We start from the raw sequence: 11,584 nt of genomic DNA, 5'->3' as shown, positions 1-11,584 counted from the left end.
AAACAAACACTTTTTTTCACCTCTATAGCATAAATATTACTTGTTTATGGAAATATTTTATTAAAATTCCAATCAGAATAATTTATTGAAATCCACTTAGTCTGCATGTTTAGTGCGTCGGGGTATTTTATTTATAAACAACAAATCTGTTAGAACTTGCCTTAGCCATTGGGCGATCCAACAAATTGCAGGATTTGCTGTGAGAGTCAACACTAATTACCAAAATTGCGTAGTACAAATATCTAAAGGGACGTTCTGGTCTGATAGCCGCTATAGATTGTCTCGACCTCGACCGCGATTAAGTCATACGCGTGCGCCAAGTTCAAGAATACCATTGGCGATGGATGCGCAGCGAAAGTGGCAAGTCAGTGTCGGTGACCTATATTGCGCAAGTCTGTTCCACGCGCAACTCCCCTCCACGCGTGTTAACCTGGGTTTTACCGACTTCTGAATTTCATTCGTTTTTGAGTGAAGAACCTCCGAAGACCTTGCATTCTGCGCCTCCTCCACGTGTGCAGACCCAGGTGAATACCCTCATCCAGTATTGGTCAAAGTGCAGACCTTCTGGTCTGGGGGTTCAGGTTCAAGTCCCACCAATCACCAATGGATTTGGGCTATGTAATGGCAAGATCCGGTACTTTCGGGTTGACATTAGACCCAACTAACTAGAAAACGAAAAGAAATTATCAAACTTTATCTCTTTTTGAGAACTTATTCTACCCTCAGTCCAGGCCTTTTTACAGTTACAGCAGATGTTATATGAACCGACAGTGGAAGCATTGATGAGAAAAATGCCCCCGCAGCAGCAAACCTGTAGGCTACGAAAATTTACATTTGTCTGGTTGGATTTTGAATAAAACATTTCCTTGAACATGTCAGATTTATACTTTTTTTAAATAAATTAAGGTTAAATGAATACTTAGGTGTGCCGCTACAGGAAGGAAAAAAGTATTTTTTTTATAAAACGTTGATAACATAGTATGATATAAATACATTTAATCAAACTATATATATATCAATAAGCAAAAAATACAACAGTTTTTCTCTTCAATGTTTTCTCTAAAGGACATTTTAAAAGCACGTTTTTTTAATTTTTGCCGTAACCTTTAATTTTGTACAACGATGCTTAAATATAAATTTTGTAGGATTACGATACAGTTAAATCCCCTGCAAAATCCGTGTCTATTCGCAGACAACTTAGATCACAATGTATATTTTAGAACTTCTTAAGGCACTATTTAGAGGCACTATAAAACTACAAATCACCGTTGGAGGGATAAACAGTTTCACTGATAAAGCCATACATTTCCATACACTCAAACATTGTAGAAGAACGGTGACCCTACATTTGCTCAGAATCTGTTTCGTCAAATCTGAAATGCAAAATTGTATACGTTCACCGTGTTGAGGTGTATTTTTCAGTACATCTTATTTTGAAGTAAATTTATTGATCATTGGTAATTTTGTATAGGTTATTTTAAATAACAAACAAGACACCAACACTTTGAAGCCTAAATATACTTTTCCTACAGTTACCTGACAAAGTGGGCTTCCTTGCACTGATTATAGCACTCAAAGTAGCTAATTGCTGGATTTACTTTCTTTTGCTCACTCATTTTTTACTACACTCCAGTATTTTAACCAAACAACACAAAACAGTGTACTTTTATTAGGCACGTAATACGTGTACGCTTGAAAATAAGTTGAGAACACTTAAATATACTACGACTACGATCAGCTGGTATGCAGCTCTTCCCATTTCGTCACACGCTTGGATTTAATCTAACCTAAAAACGTGTTGTATAGTGTTTGAAATACTAATTATCTATATTATTTATAGTAACTGTAGGAAAAATATAATGTGTATGCAAGTGCAAAGTGCCACTTCGCACACTATTTATACAAATAAATATTTCTAAACTAATATCATCAGCCCAAATATGTTATGCCAGAAAAATAAGAGGCTATTTTGTTTACTGTACCACAACCTGTGAGCGGTTCATTCTGCTATGTTCTATGAGAATTTTGCCACAGCAGGATCATATAGATGGGCTGTCTATCAAAGTTTATATCATATACTATACTATTAGACAAAATGACAATGTTTTTTGTATCATCCTTTGCAATAGGATGAATTGCAAAGGATTGTTCGAATTTTTAATGAACCAATCAGAAATTAAAAAAGACAACATGTTCAAAATCCTTAAACGTGGAGTAAGCCTGCATTAATATTTTTTCCCCCTACGTAATCTCATAGCAAAATGTTTTTTTCTCATTTATAAATTTGTTTAATGACAATTTTTTTTCAGCATAAAAAATCACGAGTTTGAAAATTTTTCCAAATTTAAAATAAACGCCAAAACTTCATTAAACTTTCATACAACATAGAGACATATATTAAAAATTAATTTATATGCTTTAACGAATTTTTACCTCACCCAAAAGTTGTTGTTAATTCCGTAATTGTCTTTTGAGAAAAACTGAAAACACAAATAAATCTTAAAGCTTGTTTTAAAGGTAATAATAGTAATTTTATTTAAGTGAAAAATTTACAACAGCTGGTTTACAGAAATCCCCATACACTGGCATGAATCATTTTATATTTAAATTATAACTTTAGAATATTTATTATTAATTTGTTGTGGTGTATATGTATTATTTAATCAGTTGTTTCCCCTTCAAGATTGGTTTCAAAACACAACAACACTTAAAACCATTAAACATAGCTTTCTAAACATTATCTTGAACTCAAGTATATATCTTACAGCATAATAATATACTATATAATTTTAGTTATCATCGCACACCTAGGTGCGTGTTTATACTGAATTTTAATGCAATGCGAGTGTAAAATTGAGTAATATTATCTACTTAGCGTAGAGTGACTAAGGTCAGCTATTTATTGAACCAGGACCATTTATTTAAAGCCAGATCAAGGGCAGCTGGGTCCAGTTTCGAACCATCAAAAATCTATTGACTCAGGATCGAACCGGTAACTTTTTGACTGTCAGGCAAGCACTAATCAGCTACCTACTTTGTTCTGTGTCTACTTGTTATCAATGACAGTAAGTGAGAGACTAGTGGCATGGAGGGGGGTCCAGAGTGAGCCAGTGAGTCACACGCTATCAGTTCTTCAGTCTATCAGTCTATCAGTAGGACGATGGGGTCGCGATGGTGCTTGTTGGTGGCGGTTCTATGCCTCAATGGAAGTTTAGCGCAAAACTCGTCCACCACATACAGTAAGTTACTGATTTAATTTTTCAATTAAAATATATTATGGGCTATCGTGATTTTCTTTACTGTTGGTGGGTTCGAGCTTTTTGAAATTATTTTTAGTTTTATTTAGCGCAAAAATCGTCCACCTCATACAGTAAGTTCCCAGGTTTATTTGTTTAATTAAAATATATTACGGACTATGCGTGATTTAGCACACGAAAATGTGGTCTCAACTGGGAACTAGTGGGCTCAAGCTTTTCAAAAGTATTTTTATTTTATGCAAAAATAGTTTTTTCTTTGTTTTAAAATAATTTTTGCATGAATAGATTCCCTTAAAATGAAATGTCTTCTAAGAACGTACAGCGAGTTCAGGCCTTCCAAAAATGGTTTTAGTTTTACTAATTAAATATATAGATACTGGCAGATATTTCTAATATATCGAATATTTTTAATATGGAGATAGTGAAATTCGTCAACCAGTTCATGTTGCAACAGCTGTTTAATATTTACAAATAAAATTATTAACTATACCCCTTTCTGAATGTGTGATAGACATAACGGAAAGTTAAGCTTTATTCGCAATCATGTTGCAACAAAATCTTTTTTTTTTTATTAATCGGAAATAGAGGCTACTAACCTTTCATTATTACAATGGCATAAATACTACTGCAGTTTCGGAACAATAAAGTTCCATAATCAGGTAGCATTTCAGAATTTATTTGAGTTTTATATATATATATATATTTACGATTCCGATAAGTATTGTTGAGGAGTTTGCAGTTTTTAAATTTACAACCCGAAAATAAGGATTATGTCGGTGTTGGCAAATCATGCCGACTTTGATGAAGGGAACTATAACATAGAGAACATCATTGGGTGACTTGGAAGGCCGGAGGAAAGGATGTCGTTGAACTTATGTTTAGGCACAAGGTGTTTATAAACATCAATGCTATTTAGAAAAAAGATGAATACAGAATCTTTGCATGATTAATTTGGCACATTTATGTTAAGCACAGAACATATGACCATGATTAAATTGATTGAATTGATTGAATTGGGTGACTTGAAAGGTCGGAAGGATCTTTTATCCTATTAGTATTACATAGGTAAGATGTGCAGTTATTATTATTACGAGCTGTTGGCCCGTCCTACGTACGGGAATCGAGTAGTCCATTCAAACTGTATATAGTGTGTCTATTACTAATTTAAGCATAGTTTAAGTAGTTCAAAATTCATAGTAAAGAAAAATCTGCCAAGATGAAGTAAAACATGTGATCATTGTTATTTTCCTAACATTTGCTCAAAAAGTCGAGTAGCAAAATCATTTTCATAAGCTTTTGAAGATTCGTGAGCTTCGATTCGTATACAGCAATGGTTATAGAATCTTACTTATTTCCTATAATCAATGACAAAATCACAGAGTAAATAAACTAACCTCATAGTTCTATGGAATATTCTTTTATTCAACCAGCTGTTAGTTATAACCTAGGAGGATTAAACATTAGTTATAACAAATTTGCACTAAAACAAACTAAATATTTTGAAGACTGATCGAAAAATAAATTAGAACATCTGGTATTTTACAATGTATATTTAAATAAACTCCCTAGTTCTCAAACTTATCTTTCTTTCAACAAAAAAATCATGAAAATCCGTCAAGTGGTTGATTCAGAATCGTGAAATAAAAAAGCCCTTTCACGTTTTTATATATATGATTACATCAACAGTTACCGTAGCATCATAAGTTGTGGTTATCTCTTGAAATTGAAATTCGATAACGCACTGTCTTTTACCAATTCACATATTCCGTATATACAATAGTCTTCAATTGTAGCTTTAAAAACGTAAGGTATAAATCCTTTTGTCTGTTTAGGTGGACTTATTTTGGTTTGCCTGCCAAAGAGAGTATTTTCAAAATGTTGCCTTAAAACCCAAAGTTTAAAATAAAAGGTCTAAAAAATGATATTGGAGGTTACCTTTTGGAGTTTAGGGATCGGATTACTGGAGTGTCAACAAATTCTGATAACGTTCGCAGAACAATCATTAAAAATTAGCGGTGTAAAAATAAAATAAAAAATAACGCATTTTATTAAACTTAAATATTTTAAAATTAAAATCATTAACAGCTGGATAAAAAACCTTTTTTAAAGAAACAACAGTTGACTAATAAGCAATACAAATAACTAAAAAATAGTCTAATTATTAGTTAGGTATTTCGTTTGAATAAGTAGAGGTAGATTTACAAAATACCTACTATTTGGTAAAAATATATAAGGCCCTACCTACTTTAAGGGTTAGTAGGTATTAAAGTAAAGCCCCGTATATATTAACAAATTACTAGAGATATAATTTAAAAAATGAAATGAACAAAAGATAAACATCGAAAATCAACCAATAATACTCCTACAAATTTGCACAGTATTCACAAATGAAGTGTACTTAACTTAATTTAATCAACAGGCTATTGATATAAACATAGTTTAAAATGATCAATATCGGTTACATTTCTGAATTAATTTCTTTAAGTATCGATTTTAAGACTGACCGAAATAGCCACTGTTCAAGGTTCTTGACTACCAATCCAAGTCACAGACATCGATAGTATGTTTTCTATAACTGGTTTGACCCTTGTCAAAAATATGATCGCTACGCTTAATTTGTGTATCCCTCAGGCCTAATGTTGATGTAGGAAACGTATATATTAATAAAAAATACTTACTAGCTACTACTACTACTTACTACTTACTAACTTACGAAACAATATTGTTTTTTCATAAAAAAAATTCTTTAATTACTAATATTTTTACGTTCAAAGTGTGGTCCACCGAAGACGAGGCTCTGCCCCTATCAGAGTTTCCTTTTGTAAAATCAATAAATAAGTTTAAAGAACATAACAATTTTTGTCACTAAACAAACATTGATTTCTTACTGATCGATAATCTGTGCTGTCGCTACATTACTGTGCATTGCCCATAAGAAAACCGGTTGGATAACATGTTTGTCCATCGTAATGTATTTACCAAAAAACAAACTAGCTATAGAGTTGAGATTGAGATAACAACGCCCATTGTGTCAAAATAAACATTCCTCGACAAATTGTCGACTTCCGAAGTAGTGTAGCGAAGGAGTTCCGCGGCTACAAGGACACCGGTCAGTGGTCAGCGGTCAACGCAGGTCAAAGAGATGTAATATCCTAGAACCAGTTAAAGGTAAGATCTGCGAAGCTGCCACAGATCAGGTAACCTGCCCAAGATGCAATATTAGGAAAACGTTAAGTTGTTTGATATCAGTGAACGTACCAAAGAGATTGTATATTGGGGAAACCTGTCAAATAGAGTATCATACAATCCGTCAAAGATATTATACAGTGCGTAAATTAAGTATTGAACAAATCAGTTTTTTTTTTAAACATAAATAGATAGACATTTTCTGTTTATGGCAATAATTGTTAACAAAGCTTCCGCGATTTTTTACACCAAAAATATTTTTTACCCCCCCCTAACAGCGTAGGGGGTAGGGGGTGACTTTTTTCAAACAGCAACCCCTATTGAGTGACCCCTCATTTTGAAGGGTTTGTCAAAAGAAATACAATGTAGCAAATCCGAGGTGAATATCTCACCCCTAGCCAAAATGGTGGTCATTCCAAAATGGGTGCTTTTTCACATAAATTAAATTTTGGAATACCCGCCATTTAAACTAGAGCTGAAATATCTACCTCAGGTTTGCGTCATTGTTTTTCTTTTAATAAACCTTTTAAAATGAGGGGTCACTCAATAGGGGTTGTTATTTAAAAATAGGTCACCCCCACCCATACCTTGTTAAAGGGGTTGAAAACATATTTTTTATGTAAAAAATTGCGGAACCTATGTTAACAATCAATTCCACAAACAGAATATTTCTATCTATTTCGGTTTCAAAAATACATATTTGTTTCCATTATTTGTGAAATTGGTGCTTTTTCACATACAATAAATCAAATTTTGGAATACCTGCCATTTTTGTTAGGGGTGAGATATCCACATCGGATTTGCGTCATTGTGTTTCTTTTGACAAATCCTTCAAAATGAGGGGTTCATTCAATAGGGGTTCCTATTTGAAAAAATAAGTCACCCCCTACCCCCTATCCTGTTAGGGGGGTTAAAAAATATTTTCGATGTAAACAATTGCAGAACCTTTGTTAACAATTTTTGCCACAAACAGAATATTTCTATCTATTTCGGTTTTAAAAATACAAATTTGTTTCAATGCTTAATTTACACACTGTATATCTAAAGGAAACCTATTATCAAACATATGCAATATGAGGAAACATGTGAAAGGTGTTCCAATTTTCCACGAGGGAGGACCCTATATTGGCAAGTCTTCTATAAGGGTATGTGTTTTCTAAATTTAATCCTGCATGCCTAAAAAACAAGCATGGTGTGCAATATGGGAAAACCCGTCTAAGAGATCAATAGCGCAGTCACCATATTTCAAGTTTCGTGTTTTTTTTTTTCAGTTTCAATATATAACCTTTCCGGTTGAAACTAATTGATCACCATCGAAGGAATGCTATTTAAAACCCATCAAATTGAATTAGTATTACTTTGAAACTCAATAAGGATCAGGTAGAATTTTTATGTTCAGCTATAAAGATACCTAAAAGAATTACCTTCCGATTTTAGCCACTTAAGGTCAAGTTTCCTCACGAAGTGTCATTTACCTTAGGTTATTCCTGGATATTAATTGTTTTCCAATTAACATAAGTAGTTAATCAAACTACAAAAGGCCACAGGGGCTGGAACACTGTTTGGTTGGTAATTCGAAATTTTAATCCAAAACATTTTACGTTGGTAAAATTTTGTCTCTATTTTCCTCCAAATAGTTTTAGTTTAACCATTGAACAAAAAAGAAAATTGTAAAAATGTGTAAAAAATGTAAAATGTAAAAATGTAAAAAATGTGTAAGGGGTTTTTGAAGGTTCCGGGGCAGACTGTAAAAGAACCAAGTAAATAACAGTTGGAACTTGGTCATAAAATATTTTATAACGTGAAATTTCGAATACCATATTGCATTTAAATTGTTAAATGGTGGATCCATAAACTCTTTGATATAATTGATTATTCCTGTTCATACAACGTATTTACAAATTACACCAACTCGCAATAGGCCTACAGTAAATTGCTCTTGTGATATGATTGTAACGCAAGTTAGTTCAATAACAGTGCTATAATATGTTTATCTAAGTTGAGGCATTTCCAACATATTTTTAAATTCTGTTTACGTATTAAACGACTACTTAATTATTGCAATTTAAGTACAATTAAAATGAAGATTCTTTACTCGGTTGAAAGACCCTGTAAATAATACATTGCACGAGTGGTCAAAGTGCATACATCTCTAAATCCTCAAATAAATGTGAATCTGCGATCGTTAAATCATCTGGGAAGAAACATTAAACAACTAGATCACATTGCCTAAAAGTGTACGGTCTAAATTCTACATTAACAGGGGACTCCAACTTACCCGCTGCTGCAAGCGGGGTTCCAGTCCACAGAAAGATAGCCAAGGCTAATGAAAGTTTTTTTCTCATAAAAACACCGATCAATTTCTCCCGCGATCACGTAAACATTTGTTTCTGTGTTAATCGATCCCTACAAACCTGTGATCGTCTTCTGCACTCGCGGCAATCCTTGTCGCCGGTGATCGCGATTTCCTTGCGACGTTGAAAGAGGACCAATCAATGATTGCAGGCCTTGAAAGAGGACCAATCAATGAATGCAGGCCTTGAAAGAGGACCAATCAATGAATGCAGGCCTTGAAAGAGGACCAATCAATGAATGCAGGCCTTGAAAGAGGACCAATCAATGATTGCAGGCCTTGAAAGAGGACCAATCAATGAATGCAGGCCTTGAAAGAGGATCAATCAATGAATGCAGGCCTTGAAAGAGGACCAATCAATGATTGCAGGCCTTGAAAGAGGACCAATCAATGAATGCAGGCCTTGAAAGAGGACCAATCAATGAATGCAGGCCTTGAAAGAGGACCAATCAATGATTGCAGGCCTCGGCCATAACAGATTGGTGGAACTCTTGGCCCACACCAGAATCAACTGCAGTTCACTGTCTTTTCCCGTTCCTCGTTCCCCAGTTCGGTTGGCTAACATTTTTAAATATAAGCATAGTAAATCCCTCGTACTGGCCAAGTTTTCCTCAACCTGGGAAAATTAGCAGTAAACATGTAATGGCCACGTCATCTAAATACAGGTCTGCCTATATACATGGAATTTGAATTCAATCCTAATTGTTGGAGCCACTAATTGCACCTCTAAATGAGCTGAGATTTTAAGCGGAATATGCAATATTCTCACAAAAACATTGTTATTTTACGATTTCAATAGTTGTAAACTCTTGTTGTGATGTTTTCTTATTGCAATTACGATTAAAATTTCAAACAAGTAAATTTTGTTGTCGTGTAGATATAAAAGATTTATGTAATCCTGTGTTTTCATTATGTCTATTTGGAATTTTAGCTAGCCAACAAGTTATGTATAAGGAAATGTATAAAATACTAAAAAAACACCACTAAAAACTTAATTAGTTAATGACTTCGTGGGCTTATGGTAGGGGGGGGGGGTTTACTCTCTGCACTGAAATATGATAATTGGCTTACGATAAAAATAGGAAATTCCTCTTTGTGATACTGGAAATCAAAAGGCTTATAATAAAGGGAACTGTACAAAGGTAATTAAGTTCTTATGAAAGGGCTTGAGGTAAGACATCAGTCCATACTCTCACACTACCCACAGTATGAAACATGGTGTATAACGTGTTACAAAACGTATGTACCCTAAGAATAACCTTTTTTTGAGCCTAAAGTGGCTCTTTTAAAAGATCTCAAGTGAGAATAGCAAGGAGTTTTCTAAAATACTCTTTTCTCCCGTTTAAACAACTATATTTTACGTCATACTGATCAACCCCTGAAGCTAACTTATTCACGAGCGAAAAGTATGTTTTGTTTATCTTTACAAGCTAGCTCCCGAAATAGTCCATCTTGTTATGCTAACAGCTGTTCAAGTATTAAACAGTCTTGTCTGTTTGGTCGTTTGAAGAAAAGTTGGTTAGCTGCTCCAGCGCAAGAATAACTTCATGGCCAAACTCTTTGGCAAATCTAGTCTCTTTATCAAAATTAGAGTACGAAATTTACGATGGGAAATGTACAACTGATGTCCTTATGGCTGATTTGTTTAAACCCTGAATTTTAAAATAATTATTTTAGTCTTGCTACGCAGATATCGAAAAAGACCGTTTAGCTACTTTTAAAAATTTTAAAGAAGTCGCATGCAAACATGCAAATGGTTACGTTTGCAAACTATAACTGTAACTACTATTGTATGTCAACATAATTCAATACCCTCTTTCGGGGAAAATAACTGTTGTTTAAAATGACCTTGTGAGATCTCCCTATAAGATAACAGCTATAGATGCAGATTATAGATTGATATACACTACTACTTCACTTTGCATTCAAATAACTTCAAACTGTGTTATATCAGCAAACAAAATATCACATTACTGAAACTGTTCACTTCCCTGTGAAACCTGCTTTATTCCAGGGAGCAAACTAAAGAATTATATTCCGAGTATAAAAGCTGAAGTTATTGAACAAATATATTTAGTGTTATACCTTTATAAATCTGTTGCTTGCTTCCATCTCAAAATAATTGCAAAATATACCATTTCCTTAAACTGAAATCGCATCCATCTATCTACTGTTGCACCTGAATACGCCTGATATCAGGAGTTTGTATATTTTACTCATATCTCTCAAACACATTGTTTCCCTTTTGTATCTGTATATTTTAACTTTACGCTTATTTTAATTTTATTCGACTGTGATGATGGCTAAGTAGTATACAAAGCATATATGCAAATAAGTTCAGACGCCTTTGGTACTTTACTTATAAATAAACGTTGAAGATGATTCTCCATTATATTTTGACTGCAGTTACCGACTTTTTGCTCATTTAAAAAATCTTATTTTATGTAGTAGAACATTCCGTAGATGGTGTATTGAAAATCTAAAGAGTAAATACATCATATTATGCCTTTTTTAAAGGTATTTTTTATAGAAACACATCCCCGCAATCTAGAATTAAATAAACCATTTGGGCACACAAGCCTCTCAAGGTCTGTTAAACACAATTGCAAATAACGGACCGGGCAGAATTACTCGCTAATTCATATTATTAATTTAGTCTCGTCGTTCTACGTTTATTCATGAATATTAGGGGATTCCCCGACTTTTGAGCACCCGTTACTGCTGTGACCACAAAGTAGTAATAGCGGAAAGTTTTTGCGTGATTCGTCATAGTTTTGAGTTAATAACC

General features: G+C 33.7%; 1 protein-coding gene across 1 annotated transcript in view; it reads left to right on the top strand.

Moving 5' to 3' along the window:
- Positions 1–3,137: 3,137 nt before the first annotated feature.
- The window catches only part of LOC128998113 (nose resistant to fluoxetine protein 6-like), a 58,484-nt gene continuing 50,037 nt past the window's right edge, over positions 3,138–11,584 (top strand). The window contains exon 1 of the mRNA XM_054424112.1: positions 3,138–3,239. Coding sequence (XP_054280087.1) covers positions 3,161–3,239 — 79 coding nt within the window. The 5' untranslated portion in view covers positions 3,138–3,160. The remainder of the gene's footprint in view (positions 3,240–11,584) is intronic.

This window comes from Macrosteles quadrilineatus, unplaced genomic scaffold (genome assembly GCF_028750875.1).
Source record: "Macrosteles quadrilineatus isolate MER2022 unplaced genomic scaffold, UCM_ALF_1.0 Scaffold_7__1_contigs__length_78375512, whole genome shotgun sequence".
In the NCBI taxonomy this organism is placed as follows: domain Eukaryota; kingdom Metazoa; phylum Arthropoda; class Insecta; order Hemiptera; family Cicadellidae; genus Macrosteles; species Macrosteles quadrilineatus.
This window is presented reverse-complemented; position numbering and strand designations above follow the sequence as displayed.